This window comes from Mus caroli, unplaced genomic scaffold, assembly GCF_978045245.1.
Source record: "Mus caroli unplaced genomic scaffold, Mus_caroli_1 scaffold_14, whole genome shotgun sequence".
NCBI lineage: Eukaryota > Metazoa > Chordata > Mammalia > Rodentia > Muridae > Mus > Mus caroli.
In genome coordinates this window covers 111,027,226-111,053,205 of record NW_028227269.1, presented here as the reverse complement: position 1 = coordinate 111,053,205, position 25,980 = coordinate 111,027,226, and the positions used below count along the sequence as shown (strand labels likewise).

The window sequence follows — 25,980 nt, the reverse complement described above, 5'->3', positions numbered from 1 at the left end:
GGGTGATTACTCAAATGTTGACGTAGGAGTTGTAGGAATTGGTATTGATATGCTTGCTAACAGGTCCCTTATTGGATGTCCCATCCCAGCTGATGCAGGGTTCCTGCTCTAAGTTTCTGTTGTAGTTGGGGTTTCTACTGAAGAGAAGAGATACCGTGACCATGGCAACTCTTATAAAGGACAACATTTAACTGGGGCTGGATTATGGTTCAGAGGTTTGGTCCATTATCATCATGACAGGGAGCATGGCAGCATCCAGGCAGACACGGTGCTGGAGAAGGAGCTGAGAGTTCTATCTCTGGACCAGTAGTCACCAGGAAGAAAGAGTGACACTGGGTCTGGTTTGAGCTTTTGAAACTTCCCCTGGTGACAAACTTCCTCCAACAAGGCCATACCTCTAATAATACCACTCCCTATGAGTCTATAGGGCCATTTTTAGTAGGTAGTCAGGCTAGACTTCTAAGTCCCAGCCACTTTTGGCAGAAGAGGAAGAGGATAGCTCATGGCTTCTGGCGTTGTTTCTTCCCTTTGCAGTTTTGTTTCTTGAGATTTCAGGTCTGGTTCTCCTGTGTACTTCCCAGGACCAGCACTAAGCTCTGCAGGCATGCACATACATCAGGGATTCCGTCCTTCATCCTTCAGTATCTCCTAGCTCCCTCTGGTACCACAGCCATCTGTTCCTATCATATACATACTGCTTATAGTTGTTCTCTCCTCATTCCAAGGACCTTGGTGTGCTTCTGTCTAACTGTAAATATGAGGTGTCTTCTCTCCAGTAGGTCCCTCCCTCTGACCACTTCCCACCTTGAACCTGTGTTAGGTCACTTGGTTTCTGCCTGTCTCCTCTGCCTGTCCTACCTGTGTGTTAGGTCATCTTTGCCTCCTTCTTCTCTGTCTACTCACATTTTGGCCTGAGATAGTTTCTAGATTATATTTCAACATAGTCCTTTTATTTTTGATTGGGGGTATGTGGCACACACATGCTACACGTATAGCTACATGGCAGGTTAAGAGGACCACTTATGTTGGGCAGTGGTGGCACACCCCTTTAATCCCAGCACTTGGGAGACAGAGGCAGGCGGATTTCTGAGTTTGAGGCCAGCCTGGTCTACAGAGTGAGTTCTAGGACAGCCAGGGCTTCACAGAGAAACCCTGTCTCAAAAAAACCAAACCAAACCAAACAAAAGGACCACTTATGAGAGTCAGTTCTCCTCTTGTACTGTGCAAGTCCCAGAGATCAAATTCAGGTTGTCAGGTTTGTGGCAAGCACCTTTAGCCACTGAGTTATCTCCCTGGCCTCTCTGCACTTCATTTTTGAGTCAGGGTATTTCACTGAAGTTTGTCATTTTGTCTAGATGAACTGTCCAGCAAGCCCCCAGGATGTGCTATCTCCACTCATGCCCTCTAGTGCTGGGGTTACAGATGTTCACTTCCACACCCAGCTTTTATGTAAGTACTGGGGTTCTGAACTTGGGTCCTTATGCTTGTGTAGAGCTCACTTTACATACTGAGCTCTCTCCCCGGACCCAGCGTTCCTTAACTTCTTTCTCCTGCTGTCATCTTCTCCCTCACTTCCTAGGACGTGATTCCTGCTGTCATCTCCCTCACTTCCTAGCACGTGGTGTGGGTGGTGCTTGAGCTCTGATGTTGCCCCTCAGTTGGCCTGTTGTGGTCCTGACGTTGTTTTCCTGTATGGCAATGCAGTTATGACAGGCGTCTGTTTTGGTAGGCATTACCTCCTCCTGTCTCATCCATGCTACCTGTGGGATGCCTGGCATTCCCCCATCCCAGCCCTTACCCAAGTGCCTTAGGGGTGCTTGGGAGAGTCCTGTGCTAGAGGTCATGGTGCTGAGGTCCCTTTGGGATTCTATTAACCCACTAGCAAAAGTGGAATCCTGGGTGTGGGACCAATCACAAGATGTCCTCATGGAGAAGGAACAGTGCTTATTATATACTCAAACTCATTTTTGCCATCTTGCCCATCTCCTCAAAATTGTGTCTACTGTGACCAAGAAAGCAGGTTATGCTGGGGCCTTTCAGGAACCTTGCCTGCCCTCTTCAGCTTGCCAGCCTGCACCTCTAATCCCTGACCCCTAGGGGAACTGAGACTTTCTGAGTCTCTGTCCTGGAACTCACTTTGTAGACCAGGCTGGCCTCGAACTCAGAAATCCACCTGCCTCTGCCTCCCGAGTACTGGGATTAAAGGCGTGCGCCACCACCACCCAGCTGAAAGATTTCTTTTTTGAGGATTTAATTTAAGTTGGTGGCAGAAATAGGTAGATAATGTGAGTTTGAGTTTAGCCATGTCTTCATAGTGAGTTCCAGGACAGCCAGGGTTATGTAGGGAGATACTTCTCAAAAAAAAGTATTTATGTGTATGTGTGTTATCTGTGTGTGCAAGTCCAGTAGAGGCCAGAAGAGGGTATCAAATTCCCTGGAATAGAAGTTACAGAGTTACAGATAGTTGTTAGCTACCATGTGAATGCTAGGAATAGAACTCAGATCCTCTGCAATAACAGCAGGTGCTTTTAACTGCTAAGCTTTCTTTCCAGCCCTCCCTCCCATAATGGTTTATTTTAAAAATCACTAAAGGGCTGGAGAGATGGCTCAGTGGTTAAGAGCACTGACTGCTCTTCCAAAGGTCCTGAGTTCAATTCCTATCAACCACATGGTGGCTCACAACCATCTGTAATGAGATCTGATGCCCTCTTCTAGTATGTTTGAAGAAAGCAACAGAGCACTCACATACATTTAAAAAAAAAATTACGGAACCGGGCGTGGTGGCGCACGCCTTTAATCCCAGCACTCGGGAGGTAGAGGCAGGTGGATATCTGAGTTCGAGGCCAGCCTGGTCTACAGAGTGAGAGAGTGAGTTCCAGGACAGCCAGGGCTACACAGAGAAGAAACTCTGTCTCAAAAAAAAAAAAAAAAAACAAACCACCGCTCCCCCCCCCCCAAATCACTAATGCTTAATTGACTATATTTTTGGCCGAGCATTTAACTGTGTAGTAAAAGAAAGGTTAGTGTGGCTTTTATTTTAGCTGCCCTCAGATGCTGTTTTCAGAATGGTTTTCAAAGTTAAAGCAAGTTTTATGTATCCACGTATAAGTCATCTCCTGTTTTCCCAAGGTTAATAATAACAATTTTAATTGTTGTTTACTGCTTTTGTGTGCTTGTGAGCATGACTATGCACGTGTGTGCAGGGTTTGTGTGTGCAAATCCTCTGTGTAGTTCCTTCTCTTTGGTGTAATTCCTCATCGCATCCTACTTGTGTATGAGTGTCAAGCCCAGCAGTTTGCTCTCTTTGGTTTGGTTCTGCCCCCATACCCTCCTTAATTTTCACACTTGATTTGTTGTTGTTGTTTTGTGGGGTTTTTTTGTTTGTTTTTGTTTATTTGTTGGTTTTTTTTTTTTTTGAGTGTTTGTCAGGAAATGGAAAAGATATTAAGTGGTCTTCCCTGCCTGAGGCGGGCAAGGCTAGTTGGGCAGCTAGCCTTGGCACAGGGCATCAGTGTCTTTAAGGCATAGCTGCTTGCTTCATGGTACTTTTAGATCACATAGCTACTTAGCTCTTTGGCAGTGCTCCTGTTGCCAGCCTTGTGGCATGCAGCTTTAGCATTGGGGCAGTACAGGTTGGCCGTTGCCTTAAGGGATCCTGTGAGCATTGGGTAGACTCACTTGAAGTGGCTACTTTTTCTTTGGGCAACTTGATACCTCAAGCCTGATTGTTGAGAGATCATTGAATTTCAAACTCTATACTCTGGTTAGGTGTGTAAGCACTGGGCTGCTACACTCCTGTCTTTGCTTCACAGAGCACCTGAGGCGCTTGGGAGAAGAAGAGCCGTGATACCTAGCTATACATAGTAACTTTCCTACTCTCAGCTGCACTGCTGTCTGTCCTGTGAGCACAGAGTGGGCACCTGGAGCTTCCACGTAACTTCTGTGCCTCTCTTCAGTAGTTAGGGAAGGAGAGACAAGTCTCAGAAGTGGGAACTGAGGGAAAACTGACTTAGTATTGCCGCACACAGTGGTAAGACACAGACTGGGATGGAGCAGGTAGAAGCAGGTAGTTGGCATCTCTGGATCGGGTGGGAGGGAGGAGGCTCAGTCTTCAAGGCCGATGCTTTGGGGCAGCATGTCGGCAGTGCCATGCTATGTGGATATTCTGTTGATGTGTCAGTTGTCTGAGGTGTTCCACATTTAGAAAAACTCAGTTATAGGCAAAGGTGGTTGCTGGAGCAGTGAGGGAGCAGTCCAGTGGAGATGGACTAATGAAACACAGCAACAGATGCCCTGAGTCATTAGAAATTGTCCGGAGCATCTGTTCTGTTTGGCTTAGAAGCTATTTAGTGTCTATAGATAGTGTCCTGAGGGCATTGTACAGGAGAGGAGACATCTGAAGATCCCTTTCTCACTTCCCTGACTCTGTTTCCCACTCCGTCTGGTAATTTTCTGTTGTTGAAGTAGATTCTGAGAGGTCTCTCTCAGTGCCTGGAGAGACACAGGGACTGCTCAGATGATAAGCTTGGATTGGACAGATAAGGTCTGGCTATCTGGGTTCCATGAAAATGCTCCTTAACTCCGCCTGCAGACATGCTCCTTGACCTCAGCGACCTGCTCCAGGTAGATCACTCTCCTCCTTAAGTCTTCCCTGGTCTGAGGGCATTGTAGAGGCATAGCTGTGTTTCCATACACTGGGAAGTCAGTCTATGCTGCCTGCCACAGTAGGTAGGCAGCCTTTGTGTTCAGGGTGATGAATTTTGTGTGGCCAGAGCATGGGACCTCAGCAGAGAGGCACAGCATTATCCAAGGACTGGTGTGTCAGCCTTAGAACTGCTTGAGAAACTCTCGTGAAAATTAGTCCAAGGTCAAGCAAATTCTTTTAAAAGGGGAATATTGGACCCACGCGTGCATTTCCAACTGTGGAAAACCCTCACAAGCACTGCCTGTTTAGGGTCATTGCCTTTCTGGATCCAGATACAGTAGGTTGTTGTTGCATTGCTTGTGTGTGTTTCTTTAATACCAGGTCTCAAGCCCTGGTTGGCCGGGAACGAAGAGATATGCCTGCCTCTGAAGTGCTGGGATTAAGTGACCATTGCACCGCTCACTCCTAAATAACTGAGTATCATAGCAAGCTGCAGCTAGGGACCTCCAAAGGCAGTGAAGGAGAGAGGGACATCAAGAGTGCACTGTCATCCCACTGATGGAGCTGTGCTAGGGGCTGGGTAGAGACTTCCTGAAGTCACTAGGCCACACCCTGAGTTGTGGCAAGGCCGTGAGGTCCACACTGACACCGTGGAGTATGAATAGAATGCCTGCAAGCTTTGCCCTGAAGGGAAATCCTGATCTGGGTGCCTGTCTGCCTGCCAGGGATTCTGAGAGCCAGTAGGCCATATTATTGCTCCTGTTTGCTTATGCATCAGTGCCCACAAAGAGACTAACATTTAGATTCCAGTCAGAGGGTGCCTTGTATTTTTGTCCTTTCAGCTGTCTTTCTTTATAAATGGCATCTCTCAGCAGCTATTACCGAAACATATTTTCTGTCAAGCTAAAAATAACCTGCTGGAATTGTGATCATCCATTGACTCCATCTTTGAATGTGTTGTGCTCAGTTCAGAGCATGGTCACATGACTATATCCAGCCTCCCAGGAAAGATGGGGGCCAGGGTCAGGCAGCTCCAGAAGTAGCTTGGACACCTCTTTGAGGAAACCAGAGGTACACAAGTCAGCTTTGACTTCACAGCTTTGGAAATGGGAAAACAGTCTAGCTTGTTAGAATAGAAGATGGTATGCCACCAGGAAGGACTGAGGGCTGGGTAGCTGGGTGACTACAGACTACTCTTCTCAGTATGGCTCTACTGACAAAATGGGGTCTGAGGGAGACTGAGGTGAGGACCATACAAGGTTGTCCCACCCCGGAGCATCCACAGCATGTTGTCCCTGGTGCCAGGCCTTGCCTGACCTAAAGACAGTTTTGCTCTTACCTGCATGGGGTGCATACCCATGTCCATGAAGACCTCTCTAATGGGGCTGGCTGATTTGAAGAAATATGTGAAAGTAGAAGTGGCAAAGACCCTGTATTTAAAGCCTCCTCCTTTCCTGGTTCCACATACATGGCAAAGGCAGGTAGCTTTCATCCACAAGCACAGAGTGAATTGTAATGTGGCAGTGTCTAATAGTAATATTAGTATGCCTGGAAGCCAGGTGTTGTGTACACAAAGCCCTCTCTAGAAAGTATTCAAACTATTTTGTTTTAGATTTATTTGTATGAACATTTGCTGACATGTATGTGTGTGGGCCTCCTGTGGGCCTGGTACCCATAGAGGCGAGAAGAGGGGGTTGGACCCTCTGGAACTGGAGTTACAGATGGTTGTGAGCCACCATGTGGGTGCTGGGAACCAAACCCAAGGCCTCTCTCTGCAAGAGAAACAAGTGTTCTTTACCATTGAGCCATCTCTCTAACCCCTGGAAAGTGTTGTTAAAACTTTGAATTTACACCTGAAGTCTATTTAGAGAACTCTTTCTGTAGCGTTCAGGTCTTATTGTCAACCATGTCTATTGGTACCTGGGTATCTGGAGGAACCTGAGAGGATGCTCGGGAAGAGTGCTCCCGGGAGCACACTTACTTGCATACCAGAACACAGGCTGCATACCACATGCTTACATCACATGCATGTACTTACATCACACATTCCTGCATGTTCATGTCGTTTACATGTATACTCACATAGGCTAGAGAGTCATGCACACCATAGTTTTATAGACAACCCTTGAGACTTTAGGAAGATAAAGAATTACTTCAGAAAGTGCTCTGTGAGCCACTAGTCCTTGTGAAGACCTCAGGAAGATAGTACCTGTGTCCAGCCAGGGTGGAAGGTGACCAATCCAATGCTGATTGGCTCTGGTGGCTAAACCTGGCCTTCTCAGCTGAGTTGACTTACTAAGCTGACAAGTCACAAACTCTCCCCTTTCGTCCTGTATGTAAACGAAGACACCATTGTGTATCATCCCTTAGACTGTGTCTTGCAAACATTTACTGGGTATCACCTTCATGCCAGGAAAGGGGGCTTAGCAAAGGCCACAGGCTGGGTTTGATCAGGTAAGGATCATGGTCTCGCATGAGTGCAGTGGAGTTTTCAGGTGGCTGAGGATGGGAAGGGCCTCTTAGGGTAGGGCAGGCCTGATTGTCCCAGGTTAATCTCTTGCAGTATTATACTGAGCTCCAACTGCATGGTAGGGGTTCTACACACTGGCAAACGTTGCCTCCCTGACAACTGATAGCGCTCCTCCCACTCCAATATTTGGTCCATCCCTCCTAGGATGGACCTATTTCTACTGCTAACTCCTGTGGCAGAGAAGAAAGAGCTATGGCAGGTGGCCCAAGCTGGGCAGCAGGCTTCATGGCAGATAAGGACTTGAGGTGAGGGTATTGGAGGAAACAGTTGGGATTCCAGCTACTGCATTACCTACCATACTCTAGTGTGTAAGCAACCGTTGAAAAAGACTAGGGGAGGACTGGAGAGATGGCTCAGTGGTTAAGAGCACCGACTGTTCTTCCAAAGGTCCTGAGTTCAAATCCCAGCAACCACATGGTGGCTCACAACCATCTGTAATGAGATCTGACGCCCTCTTCTGGTACATCTGAAGACAACTACAGTGTACTTAGATATAATAATAAATAAATCTTAAAAAAAATTAAAAAAAAAAAGACTAGGGGAGTCTGGGCAGCCCTATAGGAAGGAGGTGGGCCCTCCTGGTGGAGAGGCCAGTAGAGGCATGGTGTGGACTTTTCCTAGCCATGCAGGGGTCTCTGGCAATGGGTTCCTTGAAGACTGAACAATGAAACTTTAAACAGGCATTTTAAGAAAACAGCAGCTGAGCTGGTGTGGTGGTGATCGCCTTAACCAGCAGGTAGAGGCCAGCCTGATTCCAGGGCAGCCAGGACTACACAGAGAAATCCTGTCTCAAAAAAAAAAAAAAAAAAAACCAACAAATTATTTTAAAAAGGAAGGAAAAAAAGCAGCAAATGTTTTCTTGAACACCGATCCCTGTGTTCTTCTTGCCCTAGGTTAATGTGTACGTGTTGGGGAAGACGTTCCTGCTCTTGGCGAGGGAGCTTTGCATCAACGCACCAGCTATAGGTAGGTTGGGCTCAGATAGGAAACTAACCAGCCAAAGATCTCAGAGTAGGAGGATGTCAGGTCAAAGTATTAGAACAGCAAAGGTTAAAAAAGTCTCCTAACGTTTGTGGTAAATACACAAACTCAGAAGGCTTCCCAGTGCCCGTCAGGTGACGACCAGGACACAGAGAAAGAGCACAGTGCTTCATGTTGGGAACCTGCACTGTCTGAAGCAGGCACCGTGCGTGAGAAAGGCAGGGGTCTCCTCACAATGGAGGGCGCTCCACGAACAGACGCCCTCTAGCCATGGTCCTTGCCATATGCAAAGATGGGGATTTTGTGGTTTCTGAAGCATCAACTCATGTAGAGGCACCACGTGAGGCTACAGCAGAGGGTCTGGAACTGTATGCTTGAGTCCCAACAGGGTCAAGCTTCTGGTGTTAGGCACACTGGGCTCTTGCCCCAGAGACCCTTGCCCTGCTAGTGGGCCTTTGAAGGTCAGCTGCTTTTCCAGGACAACACAACTGCAAGGGAGGAAAGAGGCTTGGGGCCTAGGGATCCTGCTTAACCCACATAGAGCACCCCACAGCAAGCAGGCAGCAGAACACATAGCCCACTCTTTAAATCTAACCCTGCAATAGAACGTGAGGTACCACCCTTCTGCAGCCTTTGAGGGAAGCCGGCCCAGGAGCCACAGGCATCTTGGGAACAGATGAGCTTCCCTAAGACATGGTTTGATTTTAACAGCTTTACACTGCAGACTCACAGACAAGATGGTCTTTTCAGTGGAATTGAGAGAGTGCCCCACTTAATTCCTACAGTCACTTATCTACATGTGGTTCTTGTTCTGTGAAAACTTTATTACGAAAATTCACTTAAATAGGATGGAACTATTTTAAGTGACTTTTCAGCAGTTTGTGGCTTGAATGGGAGGCCTCAGCGTAGGCTGAAATTCTTAGACTCAAAGGGGGGGGGGGAATCCAAGGGCCCTGAAGCTTGGGTGCCACTGGTAGGGACCCAAGTCTGCCTCCCCCTGTGCAATGCCGTCGAGGGCCAGCGGACACGGGCTGCGGGAAGTCAAGTTTCAGACTCTGGCTGATAAAGCCAAGCCTTGAATGGTATCAGTAAGGCAGCTGGCAGTGTCCTGCACCTCCACTGCACTTACTGGGTGGACTCCATGGAGGAAGAGCCTGGTGGCAAGTCCACTCCAACCTTACGCCTCAGGCATAGAAGATGAGCTCTGGAATCTGTCCACCCTGAACTCCAGTCCCATTGGTACTGTCCGAGGAGCACTGGAACTGGAAGGCCACCTTCCCACACTGCACCTCTGTCATTCCTTCTTGCCCAAAGTAGCTGAGCTCACTGCCGTCCAGGACAGCACTGGCAGTGTAGAAGGTGTCCTGTTCCACCTGGACCGGGTGCTCAAACCAGACTGGGAAAGTGTTGCTGGATCCGTCTGAAACGAACTTGGTGAGGTTCTGAGCCAGGACCATCCCTAGCCGCTTGAGTTCAATCTTCACGCTGTACTCAGCCTTCCCGGAGCTGGACCCATACAAGCCCAGCCCAGCAATGAACACCCTTCTGTCCACTGCAAACTGGATGCTGTCACAGCGCCCACGGTACCGCCACTGGTTACTTCGGTAGGCAGAAGACTGGAAGCGGTGGCACCTTTGTGGAGCAAGGCCCTGCCTCTTGGTCAGGGGGAAGTCAAGGAGGGGCTTTTTGGCAGCAGTGTACCAAAGGAAGATGTTGTGGGTCTCTTCTAAGGTCAGGATGTCTGACTGGGCGGCACCATTGGCAAACTCCTCTAAGGTCATAGTTGGAATTCGGACCAGGTAGAGGGCTCTTCCCAAAACATGCCTCTTGTTGTGAGGAGTGACTGGGAGGCCCTGTCTCTTACATTCTGCCTCAGCCCAGTTCAGGACGGCCTCGAAGACCACAGCCTCCTTGGTATTAAGGGCCTCCCTGGTCACAATGATCTCCAGTGTCTGCCGGTCAATTTCACAGAAGCCTTCAGACCTCAGGGCCATTTCAGCTTGTGCATCAATGACTTCCCAGCATCTCTGGGTCAGTTCAGGCTCCTCAAACAGTCGGCTCTGGGACAGCAGGACACAAGCATTTTTGGCTTCCAGACTTGTTTCCAGAAAGTTGACGCAGGCCTTGGCCAGGGCAGGCACGATGTACTTCTTAGCAGCATACAGAGTGGCGAGCACTGTGTCCGCCTCCAGGTCGATCTCATCGCTGTACATGTACCTGCATAAGGCAGGGGCTCTCCTGGGGAGCTGCAAGGGCTCCCATGCACAACCTCTGGGGTTGTAGCAAACAGGAAGGGGACCATTGGAAGGTAACCACCCCATCCTTCCAGACCCAGCGCACAACACTTACTTTAGCAAGACCAAGAAGGCAGCAGGCTCCACATCAGGAATGTGGATTTCTGACTTGACTTCCGCAAGATCCCCGTAGAACATGGCATAGAAGACGGAGCTGCCGACAGCCAAGACGTACTGTGGATGAAAGAAAACCACCTGAGCTACAGGGCAGTAAACAAGGTCCAGGGAGACACACCTAGCCAGGCCCACCAGAGGACAGGGCTGCGCCCTTACCCACCTTGTGGGCGGGCACACGCCTGGCAGCCCCCAGGGCCCCCACGATGAAGTGGACGTCAGCCATCAGCTCGTTGTTGAACATGAGTGCATTCCTGCAAAGGGCAGAGGCACACGGGCTGGAACGGCGCGCGCCCAGGCTCCAGAGCCCGGGGGCGGGCGGCGGCTCACCTCTCGCGCAGCGTAGGATGGAAGGACTGCCAGTTGGGGCTCTCGGGATTGTTGTTGTCTGGCAGGGGCGGCGCGGGCAAGGGCGGCAGCGGGGCGGGTGCCAGGCAGGGCGGGCAGCAAAGCCCGACCTTCGTGCTCTCGGCTGCGCCTGCCGCGTTGCTGTTGGCGATGTCTGTGGCAGTAGCTGCAGAGGCACTGGCGGGCGGGTACAGTTCCGCGGCCATCTTCGCTACTGCCGGGGCGGGCTCCGCACTGGTCGGTGCTGTGCCGCGCGCCTTCGCGCTGCGACGGGGCCTGGGAAACGGCTCTGCGAGCACCAGCAGGGATGTTAGGCACTGCGCCACCCGCCCATGCAGGCAGGCGAGCGGCAGCAGCATGGGGCCACGCCGGCCCTGCCCGCTGCCCACCCGTACCCCGCACCCCTCACCGAGCCCGCGGCTCGGCCGCAGGGGGCGCCGTCCCCGCCCGTACCCACTGCTGCGGCGCCGGCGTCTCTCGTCACTGTGCGTCAAGACGCGACTCCTCGTTCCAGGGCCCCGCCCCAGAGGGGGGGGTGTTGAAGCCCCGCCCTGGTGCCCAGGTTTAAGGGCGAGATGTGGTTGCACCTTCTATCACTCAGAAATGAGACCTTTTCAACAGCTCAGGCTTTGATCACCTGACCCAGCTAGCTTTTCTTCGCGGAAGAAATGAGTCTCTAACACAAGGCTTGATCTCCCTTTTTGTGTCCAGCTTCTTTAACAGAGCATAAAGTCAAGGGCAGTACACCTGTTAGGTCAGAATTTCTTTTTCTATCATGAGTCTGGACCTCATGTGCCACAGGGTGACCTCAAACTCTCTACATAGACCTTCCTAAGTTGACTATTCCAATGTGTTACATTTTGTTTGCCAGTTTATCCAGCCGTATATATATCAACTCTATATCCCAGCTGTGCTGACCATAGGAAGGCAATTTTATCCTTTCCAGATCCTAATTGCAATTCTTTGGGTCTTTATCCAGAGTGAGATGATTGGATAAAATGGTAGCTCTTGATTTCTCATTTTTATTTTATGGATGTGGATTTTTGCCTGTACCTGGTGTTTGCAAAGGCCAGGAGAGGCTGTTGGATCTCCTAGGATTAGAGATACAGATGGTTGTGAACTGTGAGCTGTGGGTAGATGGGTGCTGACTCTTCTGCAAGAGCAATAACCACTCTTAACCACTGAGTCATATCCAGTGCTTTGTGCCCCCCGCCCCCCCTTAGTTTTTTGAGACAGAGATTTTCTGTGTAGCTCAGATCTGTCTGCCTGTGCCTCCTGAGTGCTGGGGTTAAAGGTGTGCACCATCGTTGTCCAGATACATTGACTTTTCTGAGCAAACTTTGCAATGGCCTTTGTTCGTGGTTGTATTATTTATCAGTCCTCCACAGTGTGCACTGGCTCTTTTCCCTCATCCTGGGTAAACCTTGTTATAATTTTCTGGGTTTTATAGAGGCTATGCTAGTAGATATGAGGTGGACTCTAGATTGTTCATGTTTCTTGGTCATTTGTATATCTTCTTGGAAGAAGTACCTCCATGAGTCGCTTGCCCACTTTCTAATCAGTCTGCTTCTTCACTGCATTGAGCTCAGTCTTTAGTACAGATGCTTCCTCCCTTTTTTGTGGTTGTCTTGACTGGACAGACTCCTTTGCTGCATTGATTCTTTGCAGTCTGAAGTTACCGTGTTTGTCTGTTTTTGCTTGTGTTAAATCATTGTGTCCTCCATGGTTTTGCTGTTGGTGGTGGTGGTTGTTGTCTTTTTAATGTGTACACCTGTGGTCTGTTTGAGCAGAGTACTACATGTGACAGTAAACTTGTTTCCAGCCTGTTTGCTGAAGAGACTGTCCTTATATCTGTGTCCTTTTTTTCCCCCCTTTATTTGTTTGCTTTTTTTGAGACAGGGTCTCAATGTGCAGCCCTGACTGTCCTGGAGCTCTCTATGTAGACCAGGCTGGCCTTGAATTCCTAGAGATCCACGTGCCTCTGCCTCCCGGGTGCTGGGATTACAAGCATGAGTTGTCAGGCCCGTCTTGGTTTCTTTGTTCTTTAATACACGTGCCATCTTCATAACTTCCACAGACCTTGCAAAAGGGTTACTTTGTGAGACAGAGAGTTTAAAGTCTATTTAGTAAATGTCGTCTGCTGACGCGTGTCCACCTTAGTCCTTTCCCCAGACGTCAGCTTCTTCCCTACATTTCTGTTTCCAGTGTCCTTGTATTGCGTGACTGCAGCTCTGTCCCCATGTGCAGACAGACTCCACTACTTAAAGAAGATAAAGCAGGCTGCTTCAGGACCTCCATCTTCTCTGACAGTTTTTTTTTTTTTTTTTTTTTTGGTTTTTTGAGACAGGGTTTCTCTGTATAGCCCTGGCTGCCCTGGAACTCACTTTGTAGACCAGGCTGGCCTTGAACTCAGAAATCCACCTGCCTCTGCCTCCCGAGTGCTGGGATTAAAGGCATGCGCCACCACGCCCGGCTCTTCTCCGACAGTTTAACCCCTGCCCCGAAGTCCTTCTGTAGTTTTTTGCCTTTGTAAGATGTGGGGTCTATCTGTGTTCTCTAGGCTGGCCTCAAATTTCAGAACCTGAGGGTCCTCCCTATCCATCTTCCCAGTAACTCAGGTACAGTTATAAGCCAGAGTCTCAGCGTTTTTCTCTTGAGTCTTTGTTTGAGCTGGAGTGGGTCCGTGTATATGTGGTCGGTCTCATGGAGTCAGTTAGCCTGGAAGGAGGGCTGGGGAGCAGCCAGCAGCTGACCTCCATTTCTTTCCCTTCCTGCTGTCTGGAAAGACAAGTCAGACGGGTTGATTCCTTCTCCAGCTTCTCCAAGAGTCCGAGCCACCCCAGCCCCTCCTCTGTTGTTACTGCCAGTGCTCTCCAAGCTGCCTGCTTCTCAGGCCTGAGCAGAAGTGGCTCTTCCTACACAAGTCCTGAGATCTCCTCTGTCCCTGATCAGTGGCTTCTGTCACAGCACTAATGGCAGGGTAATGATGAACTGACTGATGAAGTGACTGGGTTGTTCTTGCTGGCTCCATTTGTGAGCTCCATGAACCTTGGACTGAACTTTCGGTACTCAGCAGCGTGCCAGGCACTAAGAAACAACTGTGAACGCACACGTGCACCTGTATGCCCACTGTGCTCATTTTGTAAGATGCTGAGCTTACATTGAGGGAATTCAGGGTGCTGCGTGAGAAGAGCCCATATCTGGCCTGTTCTCCAGCCTCTCATCACCCTCTGAGAGAAGGTGGGAGTTGTCCCCCTCACCTTTTGCCATACGTGCCCAGAACTGTGCCGTGTGAAGGCAGCGGTTCCCCAGGATCAGTAAGCACAGCTGCACAGCTAAGGGTCAGAGAGACTGTGCTTTAGGGAGGGGACCTCAGGGAGAAGTGGGTAATGTCACCCAGCTGCAGGGCACTGCTTAGTGCTCTGTGTGCACATATGCATATGCCCTGTCTTAGGTTCTGTGTTATGTTTACTGTGTAGACCCATGCTTGTACATTCCACGCTTTGCTCACCTGCTGGAGTTTGGGGAGAAGAACCATGAAGTATCCATGACAGCCCTGAGGCTTCTGCAGAGAATGAAAAGGGATTGGATGCACACAGGCCGGCGCCCCTCCGGCCTCTGTGGAGCAGGTACAGTGTAGGCCACATGGCCCTTGGGTAGCGTTTTGTGTCCTGATACTTGATAAGTTCACACGTGTGTGGGAGGGTAATTGCAGCCAAATTTAGGACCCCTGTGCATAGTAGGTAAATTGAACTTTAGTCATCTGTCTTGAGCCTTTAAGCCGTCAAGCCAATGAGTTATTGGTTGCAGTTCCAGAGTCTACCTTATATAAGAGCTGTGTCTTAGACCCCAGGACTGGCCTGGCCTTCTTTACTCATTAAGGACTCTGGCATTTCCTCCCTTGTTGGCTTTGCAGGTTCTGAGATAAAACACCTCAGAGGGTAAGATAACAGTGGTAGCCCTAGTTCCACCCCAGGCTGTCCACTCATGGCAAGTTGCCCTCTTTCAGCATGGTTAGTAATATGGCCTCTCACTGAGATACTGAGCCTTTGCTAGCCCAGCAGCATAGCTGTTCTGGTTGTATCTGTAAGGACCTGGTGCAGGTGCTGGGTGGCCGAGACTAAGAGTCCCCTACTCAGGAAGAGCCCCGGGCCAGCAGGAGCCTCCTCTTTTGTAGTATCCATCTTCCTATCTCTCTGCAGAGCCTGGTACCATTTCTGCACTCAGCCGGTGGTAGGGTGATGCTATCCCAGACTGCTTGCATCTGAAACCGATTTCCACATTTACACTGCAGACTCTAGGCCCCTTCACTCACCATGACCATAATTCACACTTGTCACACAGGATCTTTGGCCAGCGTTTCCCAGCTTTACTATATTCTTAGCATCCTCTGCTCCATCATAACCAGGAGGTTTTGTGTATTAACACAGCTCAAAGTTAATTCATGTGCTTTGAGGTGTTTTAAGAAATCCTTGAGTTTCCTGTTTCAGTTTCCCTTGTTTAAATGTGGAGTACAGTATAGGCTCAACCCAAAATAAGAAGAGGACTACCATTGCCCAAAACTGTGTGCACCATAGGTCTATTTAGGGAAGGCAGACAGACACGCTGTCCCCTCATAGAAACCACAGCAGACACATCCTGCACATACTTGTTCAGCTGTCACTAGCCAAGGTTAAGGCAGAATTTTGCTTGCTTTCATTTCTATATGAGTTCTCTGATGATCTTTCTTGTTTCTTTTCTAGCACTTTTGGTTGCAGCCAGAATGCATGACTTCCGGAGAACGGTCAAAGAAGTCATCAGTGTGGTCAAAGTATGTGAGTCCACACTACGGAAGAGGTGAGCATTCTGGTTCACAGTGATGGCCACTGCCAGCTTGTATGTTGTAGCTACTTCTGCCCTGGGTTACCCTGCCCTTTGGAAATACTTGGCTTCCTACCACAGTGTCTCTTGAGTTTAGTAGATTATTAGGTATACAGGTTTCCCCCTCACAGACTGGAACCAGGCAGAGAAGTTGCTTTGGGACAGCACGGGAGGCCGCCTATCCCATTTGGTATGGTCCATTCTGGGCTTGACGATCCAAGGGACTTCTTGCTAGAGTTGGTTAAACCTCCCCATGTCTCTCATGGGCCACAGGCTCTGTGTCCAACTTTGAACAAGTTGTTCCCATCTTGGATAAGCTGTGCGCTGTGACCATGCTGAGGACTTGCTGGGACCCACTGCTGTCCTTGCTGATGTGTTTCACAGGATTAACACCATTTCTGCTGACAGGATCACCTCAGTGCCTTCTAGAAGCAATCGGAAAATTGTACTTTGCATCTAGTATCTTTAAAAGTACTTTCAAAAGTTTCTGTTACATTTATTTTTTTACATGTATGTATGCACATGCAACACACATACACACATGCAGAGATGAGAGGACCGTATAATGGAGATTAGTTCTTTCCTTCTGCTCTGCAGTCCTCAGGTCTTCAGGCTTGGCAGCAGGTTCCTTTACATTGCTAAGCCAGTCTCATAAACTCCTCTTTAAGGTGTTTTTTTTCTGAGATAGACTACTTTATGTAGTCCTGGCCAACCTAGAACTTGCTTTGTAGATGAGGCTGCCCTTGAACTCACAGAGATCCTCCTGACTTTGCCTCCCAAGTGCTGGGATTAAAGACTTGTGCTACCGCACAGTCTCTCTCTCTCTTTTTTTTTTTTTTAATTTTGTTTATTTGTATTTTATGTGCATTGGTGTTTTGACTGAACATATGTCTGTGTGAGGGTGTCAGAACCCTGGAACTGGAGTTACAGGCATTTGTGAGCTGTCATGTGGCTCTGAGCATTGAACTCAGGTCTTGTGGAAGAGCAGCCAATGCTCTTAACTATTAAGCCATCTCTCTAGCCCTTCTTTTTTTTGTTTTTGTTTTTGTTTTTAATTAATGTACTTAAAAAAATATGGTGTACAAGTTTGCATGTGGTGGTCAAAAGACAACCTGCCAGAATTGCTTCCCCTTTCACTAACTATGTAGGTGCCAGGATTCAGGTGCCACTAACTCAGGTGTCAGGTGTTAGCTAATACCCTTACTTGCTGATCCATCTTGTTAAACTTAAATTTTTGTTATTTTATTAAAAATGGTAGCCAAGCACTTTTGTAACTCCAGCTGTAGGCATCTCAAGGCAGGAGGATGGAGCCTTGAAGTTGTCCTCAGCTACATAGTAACTTCAAAGTCAGCCCTGTGACATGAGGCTGTGAAGAAAACCCCAAAGCCAGACATGGTATCCACTAGTGTGTGCTCACACTCAGCGTGAGTGTGACAGTGGAGGCCTGCGGATGGAGAGTCCAAGGCTAGCCCATCAAAGTGGCTCACTCAGCAGGTCCAAGCCTGAAGGCCTGAGTTTAGTCTGCAGGACCACATGGAGAAGGAGCTACAAGTTGTCATCTGACTGCCGCTGTGCTTTGTAGCACTCATGCGTGTGTACAAGAGCAACCCCCCCCCCCCCCATAGGTGCACTAAATTTTTTTTTAAAGAAAACACAGGAAAGTTGACAAGATTTAAATGGTGTTGGCTGCCACCGAGGTGCCTGCCTGCTCAGGTTGTTGGGCAGGTAGAGCTGGGCCCTCCCTGTAGGGCCTCCTGACTCTTCCACCAGGATCCAGCAGTGTGCAGTGTGCAGGGAGGCACCATGGCTCTTCTGCTTCTCTGTCTTAGGCTCACAGAATTTGAAGACACTCCAACCAGTCAGCTCACTATTGATGAGTTTATGAAGATTGACTTGGAGGAAGAGTGCGACCCTCCCTCGTACACAGCTGGCCAGAGGAAGCTGCGCATGAAGCAGGTGGCTGCGAACCTCCCATTAGCACGCTGGTGTTCTGAGAGCGTTTGCTCTCTAACATCCTCACATCTGTTGAGCTCTCCTGCTAACTTGCTCTTCTTTGGGCCTTGAGTCTTCGGGGATGTGCAGCATGTGGAACCTCCAAGTACCGTCCACGTGGAGGCTCATGGCGAGCTTTCCATCCCGGGCCAATTGAGCCATCCCCACAGCCAGGCTTGGTTCCTGGCTTGTTCCTTATCATCTGAGGCAGCTGCCACTGCTGCCAGCCTTTCTGTCAGCGTCACTGAGCTTGTGACTTGGCTGTCATGGGGACTGTACTCAACAGCGGAGGGCAGAGGGCCAGAGGTGGGCTGCAGCTGAGTTTTGGGGACTACAGGAGGTACATTCTGCAGATAGGACAAACCTGGCCTGCCCAGTCAAGTTGGCTTGGTTGGGAGGTTTAGTTTTTAAGTTGATGGGTGGTTAGAAAGGCTGCTTCTGTCCAGGGCAACATGCATGTTGTTTGGAAGGAGAGGGCCAGGCCTACAACTCGATTCTGATGAGCTCTACCATCCCACAACCTTGTCAAAAATGAGACATTGTGCATCTGACTCCTTACCAAAGACTCTTTTGTCTTTCAGCTGGAACAGGTCCTGTCAAAAAAGCTAGAAGAAGTTGAAGGTAATTAACCGGTTCTCACACACGTGTTTCATTTTTGCTAGGACATCAGCGTGCTTACTTTTTGCTTTTAATGTCTTACTCTAGGTGAAATATCCAGTTACCAGGATGCCATTGAAATTGAGCTAGAAAACAGCCGACCAAAAGCAAAAGGGGCTCTGGCCAACTTGTCAAAGGATGGTGAGTCCCCTGCCAGTATGGGCCATGAGGGCCCTAGGCCAGCACCCCTGACCTTCCCTACTCACTGATCCATGACCCCATCCCTGGCTGCTTGTCACTCCCTACACTGGAGCACTAACTTGGGTATCATGTTACTGCTGGGACACCTTTCCCCGCCTCACCGTTCACTGGCCGTAGAAGAGCTTCAACCTTGCATGTGCCGTACTGGGAGCCCTGCTGTCCACTCAGACTGTTGAAGGTGCAAGGCCACGACTGTAGGGATGCTCTTTCTTATGCCCTGTGCTGTTTGCTGTGGGCTTTTCAGAGTTGCTGTAACCGTTTGTGTTGTTAGACGGCTCTCCTCTGGGCTGTGCAGAATGAAAAAGCATGGGTACCTGCTTCCTTCCTTGGCACCTGGTCTGGGGAAGCTACTCTGGGCGTCTCTGCCCATCAAACTGGCACTGTGCTAACATCCTGAGACATGCCAGGCAAGTGTGAATGTCCTTTTTGGGATCCCTCAGTGTTTGCAGACGCTTGCTTATGTTCTGTGTCCACATTAGGATCACCTGTCTACACCACTCCAGCCCAGTCTGCCTTACTTGTCAGCTTGGGGGAAGCTGTGGGACTTGTTTTTCTGTCCTTTTCTAGCTTCTGTTCTCTCCAGGCTTTGCTCCTGTGCAGTACCACGCTGCTGCCTTCCGTGGGGCTGTTGTGAGGAGCATCTTTCCCCCTTTGGTCCCCACGGCAACTTGCAGCTTGTGTCCTGACTATTCCTGCGCAGTGTGAGCTCTCCTGCCACCTGTAATAGTTGCAGTCATTTTGCCATTGGGTTTTCTAAGTATTTGATTCTGTTGTCTACAAACAGTGACTCTGCTGCTCTTCTCTACCAGCTCTTAATTTCTTCTTAAGTCTGCCTGACCCCGCAGCATCTTGGTGATCTTTGGACAGTAGTATATCCTCATGTGAGCTCCCATGGACTAGGGTGCACGTGCTGGGCACATTGTTCCCTCATCTGTCATGGTGAGTCAACACCTATCCATGCATTGCTGTCAAGAGGGTTTTTTTTTTTTTTTTTTTTTTTTTTTGCTTGGGTTTGAGAGGGCCACAGTATCTCTAGAGATCCTGTGATGGGTGACCCAGTGTCCTGACAGTCACACCATTGGGTTCTCCCTCATTCCTGAAGGCATCATTTAGGCCTCAGGAGCTGCCCTACTCATAGCAATCCAGGGTTTGGCTCTGTCCATTTGCAGAGTTGTTTGCCACTGGCGGTTTCTCTGTGTAGTGGTTTTCTCTTGTCCTAGCTTATTGATGGTTGGGCGAGCATCCTGTACATGCCCAGTCTGCTGCCTTGTGTTTACCAGGCCTCACTTCTGCCAGGCTTCATCCTTCCAATCCTACTCCACCTTCCAGGCCTTCTGCCTGCCTTCTCTGTTTTCAGTCTGCTGGCTGCGTGCATTTGGGGCAGTGAACTTCCTATGAGATCTGTCCTGTTGGCAGTTTCTTAGTCTCGAGATATTTCCTCTCTTGCACATGTGAGGGAGCTATGGAAGTTCTGGGGGTGTGTTGTGAGATGGTTACTAACCGCTGTGGTGCCGTACAGTGACCAGGACCTGTTACTGATTTGTTCCTCCTTGGTATTTCTTGGGCACGCAATATCATCCGTGGACACTGCAGAGGGGCACCTTGTGTTATGGGCACAGAGGTGAGGCTGTCCCACTGTGAGTCTTGATAGATATTGAGAGCCTGTCACATAGTGGCTCTCCTTCAGAGTTTGGTCGCCCCTCACTTCCTCCAGTGGCCCTCATACACATACAAGGCCATTGCCTTGTTAGGATTTCCAAGGCTCATCCTCCACAGGAGGCACTTTGCCACCCTCACACCTGAAGGCCTGTCCCTTGGGGCACACATAGACCCAGGTGTCACTAAGTCTCTGTCCTTCTCTTTCACTTTATGTTCACCTGGGAGACTTCTCCAATACAACAGACCCCATGTTTCGTGTCTTGATCCGATCTGAAGCATCCTTCTTCCTTTAGTGGTCTGAAGCAAGCTTGTCTACTTAAGAAGCCTTTTTAGTAGAGTTCTCTTGGTCTTAGCTGTCTGTGTCTGTGCTAATGTCCTTTGCGTAGTTTTTGTATTCCTCTTTTTCATGAACTTTATCTGTGTCCCTCTTGCACACATCATGGCTTTGGAGCACAGCAGAAAACAGCTAGCTGGATACTCTGGGTCCATTTATACAGCTGGGACAGAGATCTGCCTTTCAGATCAAACACCAGAAGGCTGTGTGGAGACAGAGCTAAAGCACCTTTGGCTTTTGAGTGTTGACTGTGGACAACCCTGGTGTCAGGTGAGGCCAGCACCACAGTCACTGTGTTCTGCCACTGAGATTTGTCCCTGCCACTGTCTTTGTGTCCTTTGTAATGGCATCCACCTTTCCTCCCCACTTCAGGCTGCCACTGGCTGCTTTCTGTCACTGAATTAGTGGTCTTTTATATACTTTTGTCAGAAATCTTTTGTAGACATAGTGTGTTCCCTTGCCTTTCCTCGGCATGATTTTTATGCAGTTCATTGGCAGCATGGTCCTCTGTATTGGGTAGGTGTTGTTAGTGCGGTGAGGAGTGTGGCACTCCTGTTAAGTGCATCTGCATCAGTCCCAGGTAGCCCTATATACGGGTTCATCCCATACTTACTTCCTTGGTACTGGGCAGATGGAATTGTTGGGTCTGGTGGAGGTGGTGTTGGCAAATAGTCTGAACAGCGCTGTCAGCATGTATGCAGCCAGCCCCCCTGTTTTCTCTCTTTCCTTTCTGTTTTTCTGTGTCTAGACTGTCCTTTCAGACATTACCTGTAAATAAACTATGGCTCACCTTTGTCTTACAATGTCTTTCACAGGGCAGGCTTGTAATTCTCTTGTAAAAAAATCATGATTCTTTGAAAACTCTGTTTATCTGAGTCGTATGGGTTCTGTCTTAGTGCTGAGGAGGCATTCTGCCTAACCCTAGATCACAGACATTTTCTCTTTCCTGAATATCCTTAGGCTTTCAGATTCCACATTTAAGCCAGCTTTGCACAGAGCATGAGGACTAAGGCAGGCTATTCTTGCACGTGGCTACCGGGCACCGCCCTTTCTCTGCTGCAGAGAAGGCAGGCTTGGGCTAGTTCTTGTGTCCTTCTTTATTTGCAGCTTTGCAAAAATGTTTCTGTTACAAAAGTGGGTTCTCTCTGGCTTTCTGCCTGGTTGACAGGTGGTGTGCGAATCGTGTGTCCCTAGGCTCCGGTGAGGACGCCACATCCAGTCCCCTCTGTGAGGAAGACACCGAGGATGAGGAGCTGGAGGCTGCCGCCAGCCACATGAACAAGGACTTTTACCGAGAGCTCCTCGGGGACCATGGCGGCTCGGAGGCAGCAGGAGACCCTGATGGGGACAGCAGACCCCTCGCCCTGGAGTCCCTACTTGGTCCCCTGCCCACAGCAGCCAGCCTGGGCATCTCCGACTCCATCCGAGAGTGCATCTCCTCCCCAAGTGGGGACCCCAGTGAGTGCCCTGGGACAAGGGAAGTTTACAGTCTGAATGGTCCCTGCTGTGGATTGGACCAGAAGTGCACGGGCGGGGGTGAGGCACTGCCAGGCACTGTACAGTAGTCAATGGCCTGGGTGCCCTAGTTTCAGTTGTGCTGTGAGAAGTGCTCTATCAAAGGCAGCTGTAGGGAACACTCTGGTCCATCATTTCAGAGAAGCCAAGGCAAAACTCAAAACAACTAAAATCACTCACATCCACAGACTGTGGCAAACGGGAAAGAAACACTTCACTGCTTGCTTGCTTCTGTGTAGCTCCGTCCTGTCTTACCTAGTTTATGACCGACTCCCTGCCTAGGGAAAGGTGCTACCACAATGATCTGGGTCATTCTGTATCAGTTAGTATTCAAGGCAGCACCTCTCAGACTTGCCCTCAGGCAAACCTGATAAAGGTGTTTATTCCATGGAGATATTTACCCTTTGCAGATGATTGTGAACTGTAGCAAGTTAATGTCTAAAAGTCCCATTGCACAGGGTGTAAAGAGCTGGGTGTACTGCAGTGTACTGAGATGCTGGCTGGCCTGTTAGCATTGTAAGCTCTCTCTAGTCCAGCTGAACTTCAGGGGACACCAAATGACTAAGAGAGGATCTGGCATAGCCTGGAGTCGGTCATGCAGGTGGAGGGGGAGCAGGCCATTCCTAATCCTTCCCTGTTGCTGGGCTGAGCAAGCCTGGGCCAAGGTGCACCACCGTGGTCATTATCACCTGCTGAGCTTGAGGATGGGCAGAGGGGACACATAAAGATCAACAGTTGCCCCTGCCACCCTTTACCCTTAAAACACTGGGAGGGGCTGGGGCAGTGACTCTGAGGTTAAGAAGCTGACTGTGCTCTTCAGAAGACCAGCACTCACACGGCGGGTCTAGTTCCAGACCTGATGCTCTCTTCTCGTGTCTGGAGGCACTGCATACATGTGTTGTACAGGCATACATGGAGGCAGAACACCCACATACACAAAATTAAATAAGTAAACAAATCAGTCATTTTGAAGAAGGGCTGGGACACAAATGGAAAAGAAAGTGGTCCCAGCCCTGTAAAGTGGCTCTGCCCCGCGACCAGGTGAGGATTTGGCCCTTCCAGAGGGTGGAGCCTCTCATATGGGTGGAACATTGAAAGTTGGGGCCTATGTGAAGGTTAGACCTCTCAGCTGGGAGGCGGGGTGCTTTCCTTACCTGTGGGCCAAGTACACAGAGGACAGTTCTGAGCATAGGCAGCCAGGGCAGAGAGCAAGGAAAGTGGGGCAGACTTCAGAGAGCCCCAGCCTTGACCCTAAGCATCTCCACGGTGAGCAGTATCTGCTAGGGTAGCCTCTGTGATGCTTGATTGCAGTGTCTGCTATGGCAGCCTCGGTGACACTGATTGGGGTTCTTCTCTCTAGAAGACTCTTCAGGGGACGGGGAGCTGGACCTCAGTGGCATTGATGACCTTGAGATCGACAGAGTAAGTAAGCCTGGGCTCCCTTGTCCCCAGTGGTAGTTGGGACTTAGGGTGACTAAAGTGTGTCTGGACTCACAGCTTTAGGCCCGTCGCTTACCTTTAGCCTCTCTGAGCCTTGTGCTCCCTTAGACATCCCTAACAAATGAGTGCTCTCTCTCAAGGCATAGTGCCTGTAGTACAGGTGTCCACTGGACTTCCCCCTCCAAACTCCACTCCAGTGTAGCCTCAGCGTCATGTGACCTTCTTCCTGAATCCCCAAGCACCCTACCAGGACTATGTTGGAAAGGCCCCGAGTTCTGACCTGGCCTTGGTTCCCATTGTATCACAAGTATGCTGTTCATCTCTATCCCCAAATCTCAGGGGTCCCAGGCTATCCACTAACACCTGCCTAACAAAGCCTAGGAACTATCAGTTCTAGCTCTCGGCTACAGAGTTAAGTTGGCAGAGGGGGACAAAGGACTCACAGGTTACTTTGCTGAAGGAGGCCTTCCCACATCCTTTCTTGGGCAGTTTAAGTATATAAATAGGAAGCTAGTTACTGAGAGATCTTGAAATACTCGAGAGCTCAACCTTAGAGAGCTGAAGTCACTTCACTGTGCTTCCCGCAGTACATCCTGAATGAGTCAGAAGCCCGAGTTAAAGCTGAGTTGTGGATGCGGGAGAATGCTGAGTACCTGCGGGAGCAGAAGGGTAAGTACCGTCTATCCACCTGCCCAGGTCCCAGGCCATGTCCCTTGCTGAGGCCAGCCATTTTGTTCACCTTACAGAGAAAGAAGCAAGAATAGCGAAGGAGAAGGAGCTTGGCATCTATAAGGAGCACAAGGTGAGTTTCTCCTGACAGTCTAACTCAGCCTTCGTGTCAGCTGATGGGAGCAGAGAACTTTGGGAACACCTCTCCCCTGTGTCCATAGGAGCCTGCCTGGGACAGGCAGTGGAAGCCATAGAACCCACATCCCTCACAGCCAGGTTGTTATGTTGCATGCTCCTTCAAGATGGCTTGTGCCACCCAGCTCTGGAGTGAGGTATCCAGCACAGGTGTTAAGGCAGACGGAACTGAGATGCAGGGCTGGACTCGGGTCCTTGTGCTTGGGTTTCTTGTTGAACACACAGACGCCCCTATCTTCGTGTTTATGTTCTTTAATAACAGGCAAGTATTCTTGGTAACTTGACTCCCTCTGGGGTTTCAGCCTCCCAGTGTTATCTTAGGAAGGGGCTGAACCTTTCAGAAGCCAAAGAGAAGAAGATATGATGCTGGCAAAGCTTGTTGGGATCCAGGATGGAGGCCCAGAGAATAAGTGGTGTCTGCAGGGAAGTGGGTCCCAAAACTCCATGCGGCCAGGCATCATGGCCTAGGCTATGTGAGACACTTTCCTTTCCTGTCCACAAGAAAGGCTTAGCTGGAAAGGTGGATACACAGAAAGTGAGGCTAGCAGGTGCCATGGCTGGTTGCTGCCAAGGTGACCAAACTAGTTTCCTGTCCCCCTCAATGGGTCACAGCTGTGGCTCAAGAGTAGCTGGCAGTTGTGAAGCTAGCATGTGTCAGGAGGAGTTACTTTTGTGTTTCATTCAGCCCAAGAAGTCTTGCAAACGCCGGGAGCCAATCCTGGCCAGCACAGCTGGGGAAGCTATTGAGAAGATGCTGGAACAGAAGAAAATCTCCAGCAAGATCAACTACAGTGTGCTGCGGGACCTTAACAGCAAGGGTGGAGGCAGCCCACCCAGGGACGACTCACAGCCCCCAGAGCATGCCAGCACCAAGAAGCTGTCACGGAGGAAAAGAGCAAGTACCAGAAATAGTGCTGATCCTGGAACAAGCACAGGGAAGAGGTACTATCCTGCTCCTTGGACTAGGTGTCTGCCTGGTCAACACTAGGCTCCCATCTGGGCTGTTGCTTCCCAGCCAGAGCTTCAGGAGCCATGCTTGGCCCACTGTGTGCTGAATGCTAACAAGCCATCTCCAGATGTGGGTGTGTCTTGATTCCTCCAAACCCCCACTTCTGGGCCCCACATGTTACAAGGCTTTTGGCAGCTGTGGGACCTACTCCATCCCCAGAAAGCACTTGGACACTCAGTGGAAATGGGCTCTTCCACTGGCTCTGCTGGGAGGGAGGAAGCTGCCACGGTGACCCCTCTGGTGGGGACAGGAAACCAGTCACAAGCCTGCATAGGCCAGCCTCAGCGTGCTGGGTCAGTGTTGCTCTGCAGCGTGACAAGGGGATGTTTGGGGTTGTTCAGCTGTGTGTGGTCCTCCATATGACTTACTCTTAGGTGGCAGCTGCCAGCTTTCCTGATGAGGTCCCAAGAGAGTTCTTAGGCAGAACACCCACTGTGGCTAGCATCCACCCACCCTGAGCCTACTGTAAGGTGCCACTATGCCATGTTCTCAGTCCCTCTGTGGTTCTCTCTCTTCCATAACAGACTGAACTGAAGC

The 25,980-nt window shown here is 49.8% G+C and overlaps 2 protein-coding genes across 6 annotated transcripts in view; one reads left to right on the top strand and one right to left on the bottom strand.

Moving 5' to 3' along the window:
* Window positions 1–25,980, top strand: part of Brf1 (BRF1 general transcription factor IIIB subunit) — a 44,880-nt gene that overhangs the window by 12,964 nt on the left and 5,936 nt on the right. For 2 of the 4 annotated variants that reach the window (XR_015045292.1, XM_085830713.1), the window contains exons 4-15: window positions 4,593–4,623; window positions 8,069–8,141; window positions 14,392–14,541; window positions 15,655–15,748; window positions 17,602–17,728; window positions 18,346–18,385; window positions 18,470–18,562; window positions 21,810–22,073; window positions 23,491–23,552; window positions 24,158–24,239; window positions 24,317–24,372; window positions 25,120–25,376. Coding sequence is in view for 3 of the 4 variants with exons in the window: in XM_085830713.1 (XP_085686839.1) it covers window positions 4,593–4,623; window positions 8,069–8,141; window positions 14,392–14,541; window positions 15,655–15,748; window positions 17,602–17,728; window positions 18,346–18,385; window positions 18,470–18,562; window positions 21,810–22,073; window positions 23,491–23,552; window positions 24,158–24,239; window positions 24,317–24,372; window positions 25,120–25,376 (1,329 nt within the window). In the remaining variant the exon portion in view is untranslated. Of the gene's footprint in view, window positions 1–7; window positions 1,450–4,592; window positions 4,624–8,068; window positions 8,142–14,391; window positions 14,542–15,654; window positions 15,749–17,601; window positions 17,729–18,345; window positions 18,386–18,469; window positions 18,563–21,809; window positions 22,074–23,490; window positions 23,553–24,157; window positions 24,240–24,316; window positions 24,373–25,119; window positions 25,377–25,980 lie in introns of those variants that run through there. The other 2 variants (XM_085830714.1, XM_021178911.3) reach the window with 2 other exon arrangements.
* Window positions 8,960–11,398, bottom strand: Btbd6 (BTB domain containing 6). Of its 2 annotated transcripts, XM_021178913.1 has the most exons (5): window positions 11,366–11,398; window positions 10,895–11,201; window positions 10,728–10,818; window positions 10,506–10,624; window positions 8,960–10,373 (listed from the first exon to the last, which is right to left on the bottom strand). In XM_021178913.1, exons 2-5 carry the CDS (start codon window positions 11,116–11,118, stop codon window positions 9,341–9,343), a joined length of 1,467 nt encoding a protein of 488 aa, XP_021034572.1. In that variant the 5' UTR covers window positions 11,119–11,201; window positions 11,366–11,398; the 3' UTR covers window positions 8,960–9,340. The 2 variants fall into 2 exon arrangements, with proteins under 2 accessions (XP_021034572.1, XP_021034571.1); XM_021178912.3 differs by lacking the exon at window positions 11,366–11,398 and having other exon boundaries at window positions 10,895–11,359.